General features: G+C 39.5%; 1 protein-coding gene across 1 annotated transcript in view; it reads right to left on the bottom strand.

Annotated features, from left to right (window-relative positions):
* The window catches only part of LOC106871427 (uncharacterized), a 59,769-nt gene that overhangs the window by 7,452 nt on the left and 28,897 nt on the right, over positions 1–23,420 (bottom strand). The window contains exons 2-4 of the mRNA XM_089364995.1: positions 20,462–20,569; positions 9,748–20,188; positions 723–2,558 (exon numbers count right to left, since the gene is read on the bottom strand). Coding sequence (XP_089221121.1) covers positions 723–2,558; positions 9,748–19,914 — 12,003 coding nt within the window. The 5' untranslated portion in view covers positions 19,915–20,188; positions 20,462–20,569. The remainder of the gene's footprint in view (positions 1–722; positions 2,559–9,747; positions 20,189–20,461; positions 20,570–23,420) is intronic.

Below are 23,420 nucleotides of genomic sequence, written 5' to 3'. Positions count from 1 at the left end.
ATCTTCAACACTCAGTCTCTAATACTTCAATAATGTCCACATTACACTCTGTATTCTAACTTTATTCTGAAATATACATGCATGCTGTAAAATCCATTCATTCCATTTTATCTCTTTTACCTGAAGTTCATCAACAATAAAGTCTGTTTATGATCAACTTCTGATTCTTCTACACTGAAGCCTCTATCACTCTCCAAACAACTATCAGCTATTTGATCATCTCAGTTTCTGTACATCATACATCTTATATAAAGTCATCATCTTAAATTACGTTTTGTATACTACTCCTCTAGGCTCTTATACTTATCCCACACTGATTCTGCAAAAGATAAAGTCCTAATCATCCCGCTGCCACCTATCTATCTACACCAGTTCACAGCCATGACGGATACACTGACACTAAATATGCATGATCTTTTTCTTACCTAGAAACCTATCCCTAACCAGCCGTCATTGACTCTGTACCTACTGGATTAAGTGATCTGCCACCAAGACAAATCACAATACAGTCTCCTAAATATAAAATATACTTACTATTCAATATTCAAGTACTTCAAATGAAATAAATGGTGGGAGTTCTGACAAATGTAAGTTACAATAGCACCACCAACAGAAACAGCAACAATGACTCAAACAATCGAATCAAAACTGACAATGGCACCTCCAACACAAATAGTAGATGTTAAAATAGAAAAATGAAAAGAATGAGTCAAGTCTCTCACCTTTCTATGTCCTTCGTATGCAGCCATGTGTAAAGGAGTCCACCCAGCATTATCCTTATGCATTTCATCCAGCCCTCGCTCCAGTAGAAGTCCCACAACATCTGCATCACCTTGGGCAGCAGCCACGCTCAGCACAGTGCGTCCTTCCCCGTCAATGGCATCAACTGCAGCATTCCAGTAAAGCAACTGACGAACAACACCTGCATGGCCAGCTGCTGCAGCTGCTAGCAGTGGTGTACGTCCAGCAGTGTCGGCAGCATCAACGTCTGCATCCCATTCTAAAAGCAACTCACATGCTTCTTCACGACCTTCATGAGCGGCTACCAACAGAGGAGTGGCACCGTCAAGGTCTCTGTGGTCAACAAACGCACCCCGGGCAAGCAGCAATGCTACAACTGCATCATGGTTTTGATGCTGGTATTGCTGCTGCTGTTGCTCTTCTTGTGCCATGCCATTGCTGATGGCAGCAGAGGAGACGTTCTGGGGTGGGTAACTTTGATCATGTCCTTGCTGTTGGCTGAATGCACTTGCTCGTCCTTCCTTTTGTCTCTCTAGTTTGCTTATATCATCCACTATTTCTCCCTCTGTGCCAAGATCATTGTCATTGACGGTGGGGTATTTCTTTTTCCCCCTTGTTCCTGCCTCTAAACAACCCCTTGTACCATCATCATTGTCTTCATCATCATCCCGAATATTTACATTTCCAAGCTGAGTATCATATTCACACTCATCAGCATCCTGATTGACTGTTCCAGGAGAAACGAATGCAACAAAACCTGTGCCACAAAGTGAAGCAGCCACAGAGAGGGCAGTTCGGCCATCAGCATCTTCATGGTCTACAGATGCACCAACATCAAGGAGATGTTCTACAATGGAAGCATGTCCCATGTATGCAGCAGCAATGAGAGCAGTTCGTCCCTCGCTGTCGCAGCGGTTCACATCAGCATGATGTGCAAGGAGACAACGGACAGCAGATTCTCGGCCACCCCATGCAGCAGCACGTAATGCTGTTCTTCCACCAGCATCACAACGGTCAACCTGGGCACCAGCAGCTAATAAAGCTTCAACAACACCAGTGTGGCCACCCCAGGCAGCAGAACGGAGAGGTGTCCAGCCATCATTATCAGCTGCATCAGTGAGCTCTGGAGCTTGAGGTGACCCGAGAAGCACTTCTACCACTGCCAGATGTCCCTGACGGGCAGCTATATTTAGTGCAGTCTGGCCGTAAGCATCTGAAATGCAAGGATTGGCTCCTAGGGCAAGTAGTTCAACAGTAGCTTTAGCATCTCCACGTGCCGAGCATTCATGCAACATGGCAGAAAGGTCTGCAGCTTCATTTTCTGCATCAGTTGTCCCTATGCTTTCCATCGCTTCACCACTGCTGCGAAGTTGGCGAAGTCTCTCCAGAGTTGCATTCAGCCGATGCTCATATATGAAATCTTCTTCAGCATCATTATTTGCAAGGGAGATGTGTTCATCTTCTACTTTTGCTTCGTCTTCTATATCACAAGGTACGTTGACATTGGTGGCAGTGGTGGGACTAATATTGGTGCAGGTGAGGTTGTTTTTGCTATCACTGACACCACTAAAACCATCATCATCAACATCATCATTATCATCATTGTTGTTGTTGTCACGATTACGAATGGATGATATAGTCGGGGTTGCTAAGGTGGGTGATTGGGAAGTTGGTGCCACTGTGCTAGGTATTTCATCAAGGACAACACTGTGAGGAGAGCTTTCATTTTGGCTGTGAGGTGACATGTTTACATTACTGGAGCGATGGTGCTTGTGATCATTGTTGTTGGTGGAGTTGTTTGATACAGCTTTTTCATACTGAAAAAGAAAAGAAAATATTACAGGAGGGTGCACACAATATACCATTGTTCTCTCTTTCTCTCTCTCTCTATATATGTATGTATGTATGTATGTATGTATGTATGTATGTATGTATGTATGTATTATGTATGTATGGATGAATGTATGTATGTATGTATGTATGTATGTATGTATGTATGTATGTATGTATGTATGTATGTACGTATGTACGTATGTATGTATGTATGTATGTACGTATGTATGTACGTATGTATGTATGTACGTACATACGTATGTATGTACGTACATACGTATGTATATATCTTTATATATATATATATATATTAAATATAATAAATGTGAATGTCAGTGTGTCACACTTTTTCAACTTTATTCCTAGAGGCCGTAGCCCAACATATCATACCATTTTGTGAGTAAATTAAAAACATTCCAGGCTGAATCCGCACCCACAATCCTGAAATTTTGAATTCCCAAGTTTTCAATACTGTGATTGTTTTTGGCAATTATTTTATGTGATTTTTTTGTGACAAATTTTTGTAGAATAACAATTTTGATAGCTTGGAAATAAATTTTTTGTATGTGATTTTTTGCGATGAATATGATCATCAATGAGATATGACTTTGGGTGAAGCAATTGTAACAAATTCTCCAAAACAAGTCAGAGATCTGTTTGCAGATCTTCCCATTTAGAGTCAGTAGCCTTTAATTGTTTCATATATATTCTTTTACTTGTTTACTGTGGCCATGCTGGAGCACTACCTTTAGTCAAAGAAATCAACCCCAGGACTTATTCTTTGTAAGCTTAGTACTTATACTATTGGACTCTATTGCCAAACTGCTAAGTTACGGGGACGTAAACACACCAACATTGGTTGTCAAGCAATGGTGGGGGAACAAACACAGACACACAAACATATACATACATGTGTATGTGTCTGTGTAAATAGTGTTTGTAATGTATTTCATATTGTTATTAAATAACCACACAATCATGTAGTGTATTTTCAGCTATTCTTTCTTATTTGCTCTTTCTCCTCGCACTTGCCCCACCCTTACCTGTTTCCCGTTTCCCCTCACCTACCTCTCCTCCACCTGATTCCTCCAATGCACCATTCTCCAAGCCTCTAAACAATCTACTTCCCTAGCCATCCTCATACACCACATCAAGACCCAGTCCTTACACTGGCCTATAGTTTGTGACAAAAACCCTCTCCAACGTAAATATTTGTATTTGTAAATTCTGTTGCTGGGAATCGCTTACAATACTTTGCTTAACCGATCAAGTCCCACTGTCCTATAAATAGGATACTAAATGAAAACATTCAATAAGCTATATCACATTGTCTCAGTGTCCTATTTATAGGACACCAAGTTTTTCCATTTCTACTTGAGGTAAAGGAATTTTAATAATTATTTTTTTTCATTTTAATGTATTTTCAATCATCTGTAAAAATTTAAAAGTAATATTCAAAGATTTAAGTACTCTGGAATTTAATGGGTTAACTGATTCTCTAATGTAACCATCTCTGGCAGACATAAATTATATAGGATCTTTGCTCCTAATATATAATCATTACAATTTCTCCTCATCTTAGCTAAAATTAGGGTAGAGATTTTGCATTTCAGATCTTAATGCAGAGAAGTTTAAAAATGGAATGATTAAATGTGGAGAGCTAACTGTATTAGAGGAGGAATAGTGGGGTTATGGGGTGGGGTATCAAGACAGGGAATGGTGGGAGGAGATAGATAGTTCAAGAAGAGTGAGGGGTTAATACAACCCAATGTTAATTGCATCCATAGGGCCATATATTGTGATGAACTAAATCTACCAACATTATTATGGATTGCTGAGCTCCCAGAAATAGCTGTCAGACTTATAACACCTTTCTTCCACCCCCTTTAATTTTCTCTGTCGTTTGTACTATATCGTTTATACTTTGTGTAAGTTGGACCTATTAATATTTATCTGTAAGTTGGACCTATTAATAATTATCTATGTATTTATTCTTGAAAATTCATCATCTGAAAGTCTCCACCTTTTGTTTCCTCTTGTTTTGCATGTATACATATATACATATTTTGTATTTAATACCCAAACTAATATATTTAATATAGTTGGTGTATCAAATTTGTTTATCCGCATAACTGCCTCTATACCTACTCAAATCGATCCCTCTTATAGCCTTTCTTTACTTTGTGGAATGATCCCCTGTAAAGATACTGGAGTCAGTCTAAGTTTGAATCGTTTGAGCACTACTAAGTGTCTTCTATATGGAGAATCTTTGGATCTCATCTGTGAACTATATATATATATATATATATATAGTCAATAAGGCATATATCAGAAAAGAAGCACACTCTAAAGAATAGAGTAGTAATTATTATATATATATATAATTAATTAATTATTTGTAGGGTTCATTAGAATCAAGGTATTTTAATATTAAGAACACTAAGCAAGGGATGAGATCTGCACATCTGTGTATATACCATATATAAACATGCTTGCATATACCCATGCATATATGGACATATTCATACACTTACCTATACTTGTATATGAACACATCAATATACACAAACATATAGATATACATGTACGTGAAATTATATACCCATCCACACCAGCATGCTGTTTCACGATCCAATGTAAGATCCAGATCGAACATGAAGAAGGTTCCGGGTGAAGTGTTTACACAAAGAAAGAGCACAGATGAGTTAAAGATTCACTACAGCTCTTTCAGACGTATTTTTTTTTATTGATGAATAATTTGATTACATCATGAAAAAACCGTTTTCTTCAGGTGAATTAAAATATTAAAATGTGGATTCGGCATCAATAAAGAAAGTGAAAACACACTGAGGTTTAGCCAGATTTCATAGGCCTATGGTTGATAAAGCAATCAATGGACAGTGCCACATTAAATAATTTCTTTAAATAGATGGTCAGAGATAAGAGATAAGAGGAAGACAGAGAGAAAGAAATAGGGAGGAGGAGAAGGAAGAGAGGCTAGATTAAGGATTATCAGTATAGTGTAGTCAAGAAAAATGTCCTGATGTAGAAAGAGAAACTATTGCTGACTTATAGACCATCAAACAGGAACATTTATGATAACACGTACTTATATACACTCATACGATTCAAAGCGTCCAGAAGATTCAGCAGGGCTTTGGTGATGATGCCATGGGCAAAATTCAGATAAAGGAACCGTACAACTGTTTCAAACATGGCTGTACTTCATTGGAGAGTAAGGCTCATCCAGACAGGCCATCCACAAACCCAAACGAGGAAGTGGTTGAGAAGGTTCAGCAAATAGCCATGGAAGACTGTCACATAACAATCCAAGAAATTGCTCATGAAGTGAGAATAAGCATGCAGTTAGTGTGTCCCATTTTATTGGAGAATTTGTGTATGCAGAAGGTGCTGGACTGCAAAACCATGATCTAGACTTCATGAAGACTATCATCATTGATGATGAGACATGGATTTATGGTCTCTGGTCAATGTGTTCAGTCATCTTGCATGTAAACAAAAATCTGGTGAGCATGCACTACACATCCGTGCTCTAGGTGTAAACAGTTGGGAACAGTTCGGAACTGGCACAAACATTTCCATGTATGTGCAGGAAGGGTAGCATCACCTTCCACCCAAAGGACTTTACCTCACGGCATTAGTTTTGGCAGGTAAAAATAAAGTCAAATACTTTTTGAATGCACCTCATATATATGTACCCTTGTTCTGACATCATGTAATGATTGCAAATGTAAATCACCATCATACAAGCATTGTTGTTTGCTTTCATACTTTTGTGGAAAACATGCCTGGTCATGGGAAAAGGTGAGGGTTGGTGACAGGGAGGGCATCTGGTTTTAGAAAAATTTACTTCAACAAATTCAATCTGACCCATGAAAGCATTAGAAAGTAGACATTAAATGATGATGATGATATCTTTTATTCTTTTACTTGTTTCAGTCATTTGACTGGGACCTTGATGGGGCACCACCTTGAAGGGCTTTAGTTGAATGAATTGGCATCAGTATGTATCTGATACATATGCTATCAGTCTCTTGCTGAACCACTAGGTTTCAGAGACATAAACAAACCAATATCGATTGTCAAGCAACTGTGGAGGACAAACACAAACAAAAACACACACATGGGTATGTGTATAAATATATATATATATATATATATATATATATATATATATATCGTTGTCGTCATCACCATCGTTTAACGTTTACTTTTCATGCTGGCATAGGTCGGATGGTTTGACTGAGAACTGACAAGACAGGAGGCTGCATTAAGCTCCAATCTGATTTGGCAAGGTTTCTACAGCTAGATGCCCTTCCTAATGCCAACCACTCTGAGAGTGTAGTGGATGCTTTTATGTGCCACCAGCACAAAAGCCAGTTAGGTGACACTGGTATTGGCTATGCTCAAATGGTGCTTTTCACATCCCACCATCACAGGTGCCAGTTAGGCGGCACTGGCATCAGCCACACTCAATGGTGCATTTTACGTGTCACTGGCACGGGTGCCAGTCAGGCAGCACTGGTGTTGGCCATGCTCATATGGTGCATTTTATGTGCCAACGGCATGGGTGCCAGTCAGGCAGCAAAGTTGTCAGCCACGACTACGATTTCACTTGGTTTAACAGGTCTTCACAAGCACGGCATATTGCCCAACGATTGAAGAGTGCTTTTTCAAATGGGCCAGTTATGCGACACTGGCATCGGCCATGATTACAGTCGCATTTGACTTTCTGGGTCTGCTCAAGCATGGCATATCTCCAAAGGTCTTGGTCACTTGTCATTGCCTCACAATTCTATACACATACACACACACATATATACATACATATATATATAATAATAATAATAATAATATAAATAATATATAAATATATGCATATATCCATACATATATGTACATACCTACATCTATATGTATACATACATGCATATATGACTACAGGACATCACAAAAAAACGTTAAACACAATGAGAAACGAAAATAGAAGACAAACTCTTTTTCGAACAACGAAAAAAACAGAGAAACAAGACATGCAACATAAAGAATATTTCCCTTGCCTTCGAAACGCGGAGTAGATGGACAGGGACAACTGATGAAAGGAAATATTCTTTATGTTGCATGTCTCGTTTCTCTGTTTTTTTCGTTGTTCGAAAAAAAGTTTGTTTTCTGTTTTCGTTTCTCATTGTGTTTAACATTTTTTGTGATGTTCTGTACCCATATATGCATGTATGTATACATATAGATGTAGGTATGTACATATATGTACGGATATATGCATATATTTATATATTATTTATATTATTATATGATCGAATGCCACGCATCCGTTTCCAAGTAAGTTTTTATCTATCTATCTATATATATATATATTTATCTTCAGTACAGATATTTTTACAATCGAACAGAATCTCGTGCTAGTTGTCTTCAACCAGTGAACACGTGCACGTGATTCTATCCATTATAAAGATTAAAAGTCTTAGTTTTGGCACGGTTCACTGGTTGAAGACAACTAGCACGAGATTCTGTTCGATTGTAAAAATATCGGCAATCTGTACTGAAGATAAATAGATACTTTTATTTTGGAAGTATTGATTTTGAAACTATAGTCTGCAGATAATCGAGGTATGTACAATTTTCACTGGTCTAGCCCACCTGTTTTTGCTCTGCTGAATCCGTATTTGAGAATTTTTTAAGTGAGCTTCTTCTAGCATATTGACAGACTGGTCACTGGTCAATCTTATATACACAAGTACTATAATCTTTTTAGGATCTCGAAAAATATTTTTTCATGAACCTTCTGATTCTTTTAATGTGCTAGTTTCCTGGTATTAAATTGATATTAATTAATATCGAATTTTTACCATATTATGTTATATATATATATATATACACACACACACACATACATACATATATACATTTATTGTTGACACTCCGTTGCTTACAACATCGAGGGTTCCAGTTGATTCGATCAACGGAACAGCCTGCTCATGAAATTAACGTGCAAGTGGCTGAGCACTCCACAGACATGTGTACCCTTAACGTAGTTCTCGGGAATATTTAGCATGACACAGTGTGACAAGGCTGACCCTTTGAATTACAGACACAACAGAAACAGGAAGTAAGAGTGAGAGAAAGTTGTGGTGGAAGAGTACAGCAGGGTTCACCACCATCCCCTGCCGAATCCTTGTGGAGTTTTAGGTGTTTTCGCTCAATAAACACTCATAACGCCCAGTCTGGGAATTGAAACCACAATCCAATGACCACGAGTCCGCTGCCCTAACCACTGGGCCATTGCGCCTCCACTGTATGTATTTATATATATATATATATATATATATATATATATATATATATATATATATATATATATATATATATATATATATATATATATATATATATATATATATATATATATATATATATATATATATATATACATAAATACATACACACACACACACACACACACAAACATACATATATGATGGATTTCTACTAAATCCACTCACAAGGCTGGACATATAGTAGAAGACACTTGCCTAAGGTGCCATGCAGTGAGGCTGAACTCAAAACCAAGTGGTTGGAAAGTTAACTTCTTACCACATAGCCACACCTGTGCCTATATGTATATATAGTTTTTGTTTTATCATTTTTAAAAATTTTGTAAACCAAAAAATAGTTAGCTTTGAAAACAATGTAAAAGTAGTAGGAATCTAATATACAACTTAGAAGCAAATATTGATTTCAAATTTTGGCACAAGGCCAAACAATTTTGGGGTGGGAATAAATCAATTACATCAACCCCAGTGTACAAGTGGTACTTATTTAATCGACCTCAAAAGATGAAAGGCAATGTTGACCTTAGCAAAATTTGAACTCAGAATGTAAAGACAGGTGAAATGTCACTAAGCATTTTAGTTAGTGTGCTAATGATTCTGCCAGCTGACTGCCTTGTTATAAGCAAATATTATAAACAATTTACAACAAACTGAAAAGGACAAGAAGAAGAAGAAGAGAAAGAAAACAAAATGGTATTGAATGTGAAACAACAACAGATCTTCAATTTATAAGTTCAAAAAGAGGAATGTTACACATAAAAGGACTGCCTCATACATAAATATGGAAATGAAGATTTTTGCTTACCTTTCCAGGAATTTTTCCATTTTCTTGATGATCTCCAGCATAGTGTACAGGTCTATTGGATAATTTCTGAAAACTACCTGCATCAATTCTGATATCGGATCTTCCTTTGGTAGAGGTGATATCGTTGATGACTTCATCAATAACAGCTGCACATGTGGCATCATCATCCATGTAATGACTGTCATTGAAAGGTGTATCACTATCAAGGTAATGAGTCCTGTGTTCAATGTCAACAGTCCTATCAGTACAAGTGTTTTTGTTGTCATCGCTATGATAGTGAGTCTCGACTGCAAAGTGAGTTGCAACATGATTGCAGGAGCAGTGGTCAAAGTCACTGTCAGATGTGTTGTCAGGGGTAGATTTTGAGGCTGTTGCTCCTGCATCTACAAGAAGATGCAGCAATCTCTGGTCTGCTGGAATTCCTATTCGTAAACAGCTTTCCAGGTTGATACCTGATGCAAGCAGCCAGAGCACAAGATGCTCATGATGAGTCATATGACCCTGCAATGAATGTGGTTGCTGTTGTAATTGTTGGGTGTAATGTTGGTGTTGATGTTGATATTGTTGCTTGAGATGTAGAAGGCGGTGTTGTTTTGATGTTGGTTTTGGTTTGGCTTCTGCAATAGTAGTTGTCATAGGACTTGCACTGGTAAGGATTCCTTTATGGACGGATGGGGAAATAATATCATGACAAGGTGGGGGTGGGGCAAGAACAGTATCGGCTGTATTAGCAGAGGTTGAGCCCTGTGCAGCTAGCATGCTGATAGTTTGATTCAGCAGGAATGGGAGAGAGGTTGTTGCAGTGGCTGTAACAGTGTTGGTGGTGGTGACCATTGGAGAACGTGTAACACCACTGGTGGAAACATTTACTGTTGTTGTTGTTGATGTTGTTGCCATTCCCAAAGGAGGAAACTTGGCTTGAACAAGATGCCAGCCAAGTTCCTGCACCTCGGCTGCAGTAAGCCAACCACGATTATGACCACAACTCCGGACAGATTGATGGTATTGTCCTACATCTGGCTTTTTCCAACATCTGCTACCATTAATATTTTTAACTAACTGGCCATTGTTTGGCACCAGAGATGGACATTTACTAGGAATCATGAGTGATGTTGAAGCCATCATGGCCAGAGCAAGTGCTCCATGACCTTCACCAGCTGAACACAGAAACCTTGGTGTGCAATGTTTCACATCAAGAAGCCATTCAGCAAAGCTGTGATGGAAAAAGATGCATGCTGGTGAACTTTCATATAACTGTGCTGAGGAGAGATGCTGATTAGGTTTATTACTTTGACATAAAGGGACGTGATGGTGTTGGTCAGGGTGGTATTGCTTTTGGTGATTTTGATGATATTGTTGCTGTTGTAATTCATGGTAGTGGTGTTGTCGTCGATGTGGAGCAGCCATCACTGTTGATGTTAGCCTTCTACTTTCTCCTCTTCTATTACTTTCTCCTAATCTTCCCATACCTCTTCCAGTTCCTCTGCCATTTAATTCTCCCACTCCAACCTCTTCTCCCCGTGTCGATACAACCACCTCCCCCAATCTACCTTCTCTATCTCCTCTTACTACAGCTGCTCTCCAATCTCCTCTTATTACTGACCCTGACAAAGAGCCAAGACTAGATGATACTTGACCATCACTATTGAAAGTCAGATTTAGATTGAGTGCTGACCATGATGACCATGGTGAAGACCAGAAACTCGATGATGAAGGCAATTTGTTGAAATGCTGACAACAATGACAATGCTGATGGCTCTTGCGATGATTATGATGACAAGGATGATAACTGTAAGGATTGTGACAATAATGATGACTAGGAGATGCTGTCGGCACAGAAGTAGCAGGTCTTGTAGTAGTAGTGGTAGTGCTGAAGCAAGGTGCAACGTTAGAACAAACACATGAAGAACAAGAACGATGAGAACAAAAATTGCAGAAGGGATGGCAGGAGGTAGTAGAATAACTAGAGTAAGAGGGAATAGTTACAGCATCAGTGGTGGTAGACTTTGGCATATGACTTGCCATTTGAGCAAGAGGAAGTTTGGTGTCACCATGCCCAGATTCCTTCAAACTTGGCTCCTCATCTTCAAGGCTGTCTATACCTCTTAGATGGGTATGGACGGTATTGGGCTGTATGTGATCATGCCCATTCTCTCCTTGGACACCAACACTTCTGAGCTTAACAAAGCTAGGTTCTGTATGGCTATGCTTCACATTTTCCAGATTGCCAATCTCTGCTGGCTGAGTGATTCTAGGTTCCTTGCGGTCACGCCCAACATCCTCCAAACTGCCAAGTCTCCTTAACTGGGCAGCACGAGATTTTAAGAGTCCACGCCCACATTCTGCCAAACCAGCTCGGCCTACCATTCTGGTGGGCCAAGACTCTAGGCCACGATGCCCATTTTCTTCTTGACTGCCAGTGGATCCTCGCACCTGTTGATGTATGACTTCTTGCAGAACATCTACACTACCCTCTTCTCCCACACGAATACCAACAAGCAGACGAGACAATGAAGCAAGCCGACGCTCAAAGTCATGGCGAGTGAGATGGGCATCACGTACAACAGCACACAAATAGAGCTGGTCAATGGTGAGAGGCCGGGCTGCAGCAGCAGCAGCTGCAAGTACAGCATCAAGCAGAGGGCGTGCTTCGGCAAAGCGACGTGGAGCATGGGCAAAGCGACGCTGGCAGAGCCACAGGTAGAGGCCATTAAGCGTAGGTGGAATGTGTCGTACTTCAGCCAAACTCACTGACCCATCAGCAACTCCATCAAGCACTGTCTCTAGGTACAGCATGCAGCCGTTGCTCTTGATGTGCAGTTGGTTGAGTGTGTGTGCCGCCTGCCGGCTGAGATGGCGCCGTAAAGCTGGCTCAGCATCTAACCGGCACAGGATGTATCGCTGAACATCACGCACTACATGTGAGCGGCGGAGATCGTCGAGTGCAATACGACGTAGACCAGAACCAGCAAAGAGTTTAGTCACAGGTTTGCAATGTTCACGTGCTGAGCAAAGAAGGAATAACCAATCAGGAAACAGTGATCGTGTGGCAGCTAGTAGCTCAGCAATTGTACTAATAGTTTGGTTGGGTGTAGGTGTTGTTGTTGAAGGAGAAGCCTGAGTTCCAGGCATTGTAGGTGTGGATGAAGTAGCTGTGTTTTCTGTAGTTTGTTGTTTTGAGATTGGCTTTTGAACCCCAGGCACAGTATATGTTGCTGCTGTTTTAGTTGTTGTTTGTGATGATGAGATTTGAGTACCAGGGGCAACAGGTGGAGAGGCTGTTCTTTTTGTTTTTCTTGTCTTTTCTGGTGTTACTGATGTTGGGTTTTGAATCCTGGTCACTGATGGAGATGATGCTGTTTTTGCTGTAGAAGTTCGAATTCTAGAAGCAGAAGGAGAAGCTGTTTTTGATTTTGTTTGTGTTTCTGATGTTGACATTCGATTCCCGCTATTTTTTGATGTTTTTCCTGGTGTTGAAGTTGTGCTTTGAATCCTGGATAAAACAGATGTTGTTTTGCCTTTTGATTCTGAGGTTGATGTTCGAATCCCAGATAAGTAGTGTTGACGTTGTTGTCGCCGAGAAGGGCTACCCCTTGTTCCTGTTTCTGTTTCTTTGTTGTTGTCATTCTGATGACAATAATTCACTGCTTGACCTGAACTTGGCCTTTGTAAATGGCGTTGCTGCTGTTGTTTTTGTTGCTTTTCTTGTTGGTGGTAAGGGCTTGTCTCTGATTTTTCTTCATCTTGGTTCACCAACTGACTCATGTTGGATTTATGAAGATGATGGTGCTGCTGTTGCTTTTCCCCATCTCCATCTCTATAACAATAATAATAATAGTCTTCATCATCATCATCATCATCATCATCATTATCATCATCATGACAATAATAACTATCGTCTTCATCATTTTCTGCCATCAGTAAATGTTTTGCTTTGAACTTACCTGTCTTCAGTTTTTTCATGTCTTCATCTTCTGCTTTCTTCTGTTCCTCATTATGATAATAACAATAATAATCATCATTTTCATCAAAATCTTCATCATCTTTTGCATTTAGCAAATGCTTAGGTTTCTCCTTGTTCACAGCCAGACTTTTCTTTTTCTTTTCATCTTCTATCATCTTTTTCTCTTCTTCATCATGATATTTATAGTTAGAATAATCATCAACTTCATCATCATAATCATACTTTGCATTTGGCAAATGCTTCACTTTGTCTTGGCCCAATTTTAGATTTTGCTTTTTCTTATTTTCTTGATCTTCTGTTTTCTTTATTTCTTCTTTTTTCTTACTATCATAATAATAATCATCATCATCATCATCATCATAACCATCTTTTGCAATTGGCAAATGCTTTACTTTGTCCTGGTAAATCTTCAGCATTTGCTTTTTTTTCTTAACTTCTAATTCCTCCAGCTTTTTTATTTTATCCTTCTTATTTTCATCATCCAAATAATAATAATTGTCATCATCGTTATAATCATCTTTTGCATTTGCCAAACATTTCACTTTGTCCCGGTCAATTTGCAACTTCAGCTTTCTTTTCTTTTCTTCTTTCTCTATCTTCTTATCCTCTTCTGCTCTCTTCATCCTAACATCATCCTCATCATCATCATCATCATCATCATCATCAATATCGTCATCATAATAATAATCACAATAATCGTTATAATAATCATTATACTCATCCACATTTAGCAAATGTTTTGATTTATCCTCCACAACCTTCTGCTTTTTGTCATCTTCTTTAGTCTTCTTTCCATTATCATCCTCTTCCTCATCATCATCACCGTCATCATCATCATCATCATAACCACCACTATAATTCCCATAATCATTCCATGTCTTTCCCTTCTGTTTCTTTTTCTTATCGTCTACTTCTGTCTTCTTCCCATCATCATACAAATAATCATTATTATAATCATGATCACCTTTACAATCATCATAGTAATCTTGTACTTTTGTCAAGCATTTCGCCTTATTTGCTAACATAATCAGCTTCTTATTAATTTCGTCTTCTTCTTCTTCCTCTGTCTTTTTCCTATCTTTTTTCTTACGAACATAATAATAATCTTCACCCTTATGATCATCATAATCTTTCTCTAAATTCTGTAAATATTTTGCTTTATGATCTACTATTTTCAGTCTCTTCTTTTTCATCTTTTCTGTCCTATTCTTAGAGTCATTATCAACAACATCATCATCATAATGACCATCATGATCATCATCATGATCACGATCATCATCATCACCACTATCACCACCATCATCATCACCATCTTCTCCAAAATTTTCACTTTTATAAACATCATAATCATTTTCTACATTCTTCAAACATTTCACTTTATGCTCATCCTTTCTCAAGTTTTTCATTTCCTCCTCTCTCTCGGTTTTGTCTTTTTTCCAACTTCCATCATAATAATAATTCTCACCTTTATAATCATCATAGTCATTCTCTATGTTCTGCAAACATTTTGTTTTATGATCCACCATCTTTAATTTCTCCTTCTTTTTCTCTTCTAATTTCTTTTTATCATTATAAACATCAAAACCTTCAACCTTACAATCAGCGTAATTATCCTCTAATTTTACTAAATGTTTCACTTTATTATCCACTAGTGCTAGCTTCTTTTTGTTCTCTTCTGTCTTCTTTCTACCATCAACATAATAACTATCCTCACCCTTATAAGCACCATAGTCATTCTCTAAATTCTGAAATTGTTTCACTTTATCTTCTACCATCTTTACATCATTATTAATGTTTTCATCTTTTGCAACTACTATCTTCTCCTTTTCAAGATCATTACCACCACCACCACCAACAACAACAACATCACCATAATAATTATTTTCACCATTACCATGATGACAATTGCCACAGTAATGATGATGACTATAAGAACAATGGTGATGATGATGATAGTGATGATTAGGGTCATCACAAGAATGTTTTCCCCCTTCCACTACAACACCAATGTTGTTATTTTGATGATGGCAATTTCCATGTTTGTGATGGGGATAATGATGATGAGAATGATAATGCTGATGAGGAGGACAACGACGACGATGATGATGATGATTATAATTGCTATGGTGTTGACAACAGCTGTTATTATTCTGCCCCAGCGGCTGTTGATGGTGATGATGTAACTGTTGTTGACCTTGCAAACTGTTATCTCTAACGTGATCCCTGTCATCATCAACAACACTAACACTAGCATCATCGGGAGGTGCTAACCAACCAGGACGCAAGAAAGATTCATCAAGTGCATCAACAACTAAAAGGAGGCTATGTGGTGGTGGTGATACAACTGTGGAAAGTGGTAACAGCACAAGACGGCGGAATGCCTCAACAGCATCACTCTCAATCATTTCTGCTTGAAGGTAGGCAGCAGTTGGCAATATGCTGTGGTCCCTGTCACTGTTCCTGGAATTGTTGTTAGAATGAACTGTCAGACAAGTTCCACTACAGCAGTTACGACAAGTTTTACTACTACTGCATTTTTTCTTAATGTTTTCCCTCCTTGGGCTTAGTACTGTATTGTTTTCCATCTTTTTATTCTGATCTTCCTTGTTTAACTCCGTTTTCTCTTCCAATGCTGTCATCACTATATTGTCAGAATTATGGGGAGACACCTTAGATGTCATAATAGGATTAAGAACATCCTCATCATTTTGGTGATATTGGTTCTCATTGTTGTCATCTTCAAGCACTTGTTCCTCAACTTTTTTTTTCTTTTCCTGCTCTTTCTCCTTCACTTGCAGTTTTTCCTTCTTTTCATTCACTTCTTTCTTTACTTGTACTTTGTCCTTCTTTATCTTTTTCTTCTCCTGTTCGGTCTCTTTCTTCAACTGTTGCTTGTCTCTTTTTATCTTTTTCTTATCTTCCTGTTCTAGTTCTTTCTTCAAATGCAACTTATCCCTCTTTTCCATTTCTTTCTTTTTCTCTTCTTGTACCTTGATTTTCTTTCCAGGTGCCTCTTTTGTTGCCAATGCTAACACCTCATGTGATGAATCTTGTGTTGCTGACATCAAAACATCTTTTGTCTGAGCTTGATCCACACCAGTGTTAACCATTCCTTTCACAGTCTTACTATTACCTAACTTCTCACTCTTGACATTACTCTCACTCTTGCCTGTCATCCAATGGCTGTTGTTTTGGCCATGTCCATTCTTCCGTGTCACACACAACCCTAGAGCAGCAAAATCATTGGCTCTAGATGTTTCTTCAAAACCTACTCCAGTATTAACCTCTACCCCAGCAGCTTGATCATCATAATCATGTCTATTCTCCAAAACAAAATAATCTCTTGTTCCAAATAACAACTCATCATCATCATCTTCTACTTCTTTTTTGTCTGCCCCTTGTTGTTGTTGTTGTTCATTTTCTCCCACCCCGTATTGTGCCATTGGGGCTGTCATTTCCATTTGTTTATTTTTATTTCTTGTTGCTATGGTGACTGATTCTTCATTTCCATCATCATCATCTCTATCTTCATCTCTGTGACAACAGTGATTGGCAACATTTTGATCAACATGTTTTTCTACTTTTTCCTCTTCACCATTGTCATCATCATCCTTCATATTATGATTGCAGTAATAATATTCATCATCATGATTACCATCATTGTTACTGTCATCACCACCATTGTCATCACCATTGTCATTTTTGTTGCTATAGCAACAAAATCCACAACCAGTACTATAACAATTATAACTACTACAACCACCACCATCACCACAACAACAACTACTACATCCACTGGCACAACATGTTACCTTGTCATCAATTTCTGTCATGGCATGTTCAAGAAACTCAGCATAGCCCTCAATCAGGTTAGATCTCCTGATCTGCTCGACAACATTCAATACAAAGCCTGAGAGCGACAGTGTGCGTGCATCATGTGCTTGGCAGAAGTGATAAGCAAGAACACGCCTGTTTAAGGCATGCTGCCTTTTCATTTTGCCCTCCTCTGGTGGGGCCACAGACCCTGTCACTAGGGGAGATGATGCAGCTGCAGGGCCTGCTAAGGTGGTGCGGACCGTTGTTGGTGGCACTGGTGGGGACAGTGCAGAAGTAGCGGCAGTAGTATTGACAAGAGGTTCATGCCACACATTCAGTGGAAGGGGTGAGGAAACAGTAGAAGGCTGTGGTAGTACTGGTGTGGACAGTGATGCTCCTGGTAGTGGTGGTGGTGAATCCTGCAGTGAATTCAGGTTGGTCATATCATCATCAACATCATCACCATCACCAACACCATCATCATCATTATCATCATCATCATTATTGTTGTTGTTGTTGTTGTTGTTGTTGTTGTTATCATTGTTGTTGTTGGTCGTGGTGGTAGTGTTGTTATAACAACGCCAGCGCCGACAGCAGCAGCAACGTGAAGGCACACATGACCTGTGAGGGCGAGAATGAGCATGAGCATGAGTGTGAGACTGAGATTGCATGTGAGGCTTGGGTTGAGAGTGAGTTTGAGTTTGAGCATGATAAGGGTGACTGTGGGGTTGAGTTTGTGTGTGAGGTTGAGTGTGAATTGCGTTATTTATGGTGTTGGATTCAGTAGAAGTAACAGTGGTTACTTTCACTGAGGACTTGGAGTCATCTGCTGGTGATGTGGTGTTCATAATAACACCGTCATTATTCCTTCCTGATGTAGCATTTATACTGAGTTCATCATTGTTGTTTGTTGAATTAGTGGTGTTCACAGTGAGATTATTGTTCTTTGGTGAAGTTGTAGCACTCATGCTGACCTCATCATCATTGTTGTTTGCTGCTGTGGTGTTCATGCAAAGATTAATGTTTTTGGGATATGATGTAGTTTTCATGCTTAGGTCATCATTGTTGTTTGGTGATGTTGTGACGTTCATGCTAATGTCATCATTATTTTTTGGTGATGTTGTGAGCTTCATGCTGTGATCATAGTTGTTGTTTGTTGATGTGGTGTTCATGCTGAGCTCATCATCACCACCTATTGTTGTCTTTGCAGCCGCATCAGCTGAGACACAGACAAAGGTAGGGACACAACTGGGATTGAAACGTCCTCCTCCTCCTCCACTACTTCCATCTCTTCTTCCTTCTTTCCCTTCTCCTCGCTGTTGTTGTCGCCATCCTGGCCCTTCTTCTGTTCCTTTTCCACCAACTCCACTGCTACCATCAGTGGCTAAATTTGAAACTGTGATGCGGTGGCCATCTCTGTCTTTGTCAATTCCACAACTGACATCACCATAGCCACCACTAATACCACCACTGCTATCACCTGGATTTGAAACTGGGATCCCAGTGCCTGTTTCTTTATTTCTACTAGGTCCAGTTCCGCTATCACCATCAGGGGAGCTGAATCCAACACCTGATCGAATCCCAGGACTACGGATAACACCTCCACCAGCAACTGTGATACGGCTATCCTTATTTCTTGTGGATCCAGTACCACTGTCTTCATCATTAGAGCCAAATCCAGGACGACAAATGACATTACCAACACCTCCAACAACGGGACCTGAATTTGAAACTGTGACCTGAGTATCTCTATCTTTACATCTACTGTTTCCAATACCACTATCACCATCATTGGAACCAAACCTAGCACTGGAGCCACCCCCAACAGCAACATTAACAACACCTGGTCTGGCCCCAGAAACACAAGCAACACTACTACTTAAAGGTGGATTTAAAACTGCAACCCGTCCATGCCTGTCTCTATCTCTGTCTCGAGTGGATCCAATACCACTATCACCATCATTAGAGCCAAATCCAACACCAGGTCTGATCCCAGAACCATAAACAACACCACCAATACCAACATTGCTTACAGTAGAGTTTGAAACCATGACCCAGCCATCTCGGTCTCTGCCACTATCACTGTTCGATCCTGTAGCTGCTGTGGCACCACCAGCTGGCCACACCAGTTCACAGAGCAGTGCAGACTTTCCACACCCAGCTCCCCCAGTAACTAATACACCACCTCCTGGGGCAGCTGCCGCTGCTGTTGTCAGGGCATGTTCTCCTCCTGGATGGTGCACAGATTCAATTTCATTGTTACTATGGGCAACTACAACAGATGAAGAAGATATTGCCCCTTCATGGCGTTCAAGTGAGCTGAGGATCTTTGCATAGGCCCATTCACGCCCATAGAAACGCTTACCTTGGAGAAGGCAATGAGACATATTTGTTGTATATGTGTGTACAAATATATATATATAAAGTGAAGAAGTGAGAAAGTGGGAGGGGATATGTGTAAGAGTGTGTGTGTGTTGTTAGAGCGATACATATATCTTGTGTTGGTATGTATAAGTGCATGAAAAAAAACAGTTGGTCAGTGTGCAGAGTTAATTTTAGAGTGGATCATGTCTCACTTCAAGAGTTTTACAGTCTGGTAAAGAGTGTTTGTTGAGCATAAAAAAAGAGTTAAAACTCAGATATTGTTTTGAAAGTTCACACCTGAAAACAAAAGAAAAAAAAGTTGATCTTAAAGATGAGAAACTAGAGATCAGATCTCAAAGATTAGAATGGGTCATGTTACTACAAAAGAAAAATAAATTACACATCTAGAAAAAGGAAAAGATTGGTCCTTAAGAAAGATAAACTTGAGTGTGTTTCAAAGAATTACATTTTAATTATTTCAATTCACATACTTAAAAGAAAGAGAGGGGGGGAGAGAGAGAGAGAGAGAGAGAGAGAGAGAGCGAGAGAGAAAGTATGGAAAAGGCTCACCTGTAAAAAGTGGGGAAAGTAACTATGATTAGAGTAGGTTGTGAGAAAGCTCACATTTCGCCTTGAACACGAAATTGGTCATACCTCGTTCCAAATGGGTTTCACACCCTGTAAAAAAAATAATATAAGAAAAATAAATAAACCAAAAACTGGGTAACCATTAGTCAATATAATAAATGGAAAAATATATGACAAATACAAGATCCTACATAAAATAATCTTAAACTAATATGGAGCTATATTTTTTAAAATGTGTGTACGAGGTTTGTTCATTAAAGATTTCCCCTGCCCAACTTCCAGTTATTGCAGGAAACAGAACTTGCACAGGTATAATCATACATGTCTCTACATGTCACATTGTAAATTGCAGCTTTCCACTAGTATTCGGTTGTCTTTTATGGCTGCTAAAGTGGACTAAGGTGTTAGAATGGAGGCAGTTGAAAGTACATCTGTGATGAGGTTCTTATACTTGGTAGGTTGTACACCAAAAGAGACTTTCGGCGAGATGAAAAAAGTTTACAGTGATGATGCATCATCATACGACATAGTCAAGTACTGGAATCGCCAGTTCAAATGTGGTCAGACATCAGTGGAAACTGCTCCCTTTCCTGGATTACCACATTCTGCTATTGATGACGATACCATCCATAAAGTGGAAGTTGCCATTTTGGAGGATCACCGCATAACTATTCAGTAATTAACTTCAAGAGGTGAAGATAAGTGTAGGGTCTATGGAAAAGTCATTCATGACCATTTGCACATGTGGAAGTTGTCTGCACGGTAGATTCCCTGAATGCTCACACTTTTTCAGAAGGAGGAACGAGTGAATTGCTCCCAGGCTCTTTTGGCAATGTGTCAAGAAAACGAGGAAGACTTTTTTGGCAGGCTTATCACACAGGATGTCCAACTCTCAGTAGGCAAGGTGGTGCTCACAGTCTTTTGAGACCAGTACGGAGTAGTGATGATGGATTTTCTGACAAAGAGCACCACAATTAACGGGGAATATTATGCTTCTCTGCTGCAGAAATTGTGGAACACATCAAAACAGAGAGGTGTGGCATACTGACCAAAGGAGTCCACTTCTAAGACAACACCCCAGTTCACAATGCACATGTTGCCCAGATGAAAGCACACTCTTGTGGTCATGAAATCCTTCCTCATTCCTCTTACTCCCCTGACCTTGCACCATTTGACTTCCACCTCTTTCCAATCATATAGTCTTTTTTAAGGGGAAGCACTTTTCAAATGATGATGAACTTATTTCTCAGGTAAAGTCTTGGCTCCAGAAGTAACTTACCAACTTCTACAGACGAGGTCTTCACAACTGCATAAAACAATGGAAGAAGTGTGTCATCATTGGTAGTGGCTATGTAAAGAAGGACTAATAATTATGCCAAGTTTCATTTATCCCAGTCATTGGGAGGTGGGTCTGGGGAAACCTTTAATGAACACCCCTCGTATATACATATATATCATTATCATCATTATTTAACATCCATTTTCCATATTGGTATGGGTTGAATGGTTTGACAGGAGCTGGCCAGCTGAAAGGCTGTTCAGGCTCCATGTCTATTTTGGCATGGTTTTTACAGATGGATGCACTTCCTAATGCCAACCACTTTACAGAGTGTACAGGGTGCTTTTACACAGCACTGGTACAGGTGCTTTTTATATGGCACCAGCATTAATGAGCCCACAAGATCAGGGATGCTCAGCTGGAGAGGATTGCAAGGGATGAGCCAGTATGCAAAAGTAACCATGCTTTTACTTAGTTTGACATGTCCTTTGCAGCACAACAAATTGCCAGGAGTCTCAGTCCACCTCATCCCCTCTGTGAGTTCCAACACCTGTAGATCCTTTCTCACCAATTCGTCCCATGTCTTCCTGGGTCTACCTTTTCCACATGTTCCCTCTACAATTAGAGATCAGCACCTTTTGATGTAACTGTCTTCCTTCATACACATTACATGACCATACCAGTGCAGTCTGCTCTCTTGCATACTACATCTGATGCCACGTATGCCCAGTTTTTCTCTCAAATCACTTACACTCAGTCATGTATGCACACTGACATTACTCATCCAGTGAAGTATACTGGTTTCATTTCTTTCAAGCCTTTACACATCCTCAGTAGTCACAGGCCATGTCTTACTGCCATGTAGCATAGCTGTTTGTACACAGGTATCATACAATCTGCCTTTTACTCTGAGGGAGAGGCCTTTCGTTACAACAGAGGTAGTAGCTCTCTGGACATTGCCCAGCCTATTCTTATTCTAGCAGCTATGCTTTCGGAACAACCACCTCTACTAACTTGGTTACCTAAGTAATGGAAACTGTTTACTACTTCTAGAGACCCCACCTGGCATATGAGGGAGTCTATTTTTGTACATGCCTGGTGTTTAATGTACCTGTGCATCTGCCACATATAAAGATTTCAGGACAATGTATTAGAGAATATCATGATGTTGTGGGAGTGAAATGTGAATGGCTGGATGATTGTACACATGCACTTAATGATCATGAAATGAAAAAGGCATGAAACGTTACTAAATGTGGGCAATGCACGGGAGAAAGAGAGCCTGCTTATTTTGGACCCAACAGAGGTACTAGCTATCCTAGTTAGCTGCAGTATGATGGATAAAGCAATTGGGGAAATGATAACAGAGAAAACCCCTGGTTCATCAAGAATTACTGCTGAAATGCTTAAAATATTTGGTGGAGTGGGATATGACCTAATCACCTGCATAGTTAATCAGGTTGTACAGGAAGGTGTTATACTGGTGTAGTAGAGGAAGATTAACGGAGAAAGTGGACTTGGTGTGTAGCAGATGCACAGGAACAATGAACACTAAGAACATACAGGAAATAAAATTTTTCAAATGCCCAAGAGAATCCTTAGAGGTAGCTTATAGTTTCAGTTATGTAGGTGACCTACTTAGCAGTGGAGAAGGTTGTTCTG

Source organism: Octopus bimaculoides, chromosome Z, assembly GCF_046866305.1.
Source record: "Octopus bimaculoides isolate indiv1 chromosome Z, ASM4686630v1, whole genome shotgun sequence".
In the NCBI taxonomy this organism is placed as follows: domain Eukaryota; kingdom Metazoa; phylum Mollusca; class Cephalopoda; order Octopoda; family Octopodidae; genus Octopus; species Octopus bimaculoides.
Note: the sequence above shows the minus strand (reverse complement) of the source record. Positions and strands in the feature narration are given on the sequence as shown.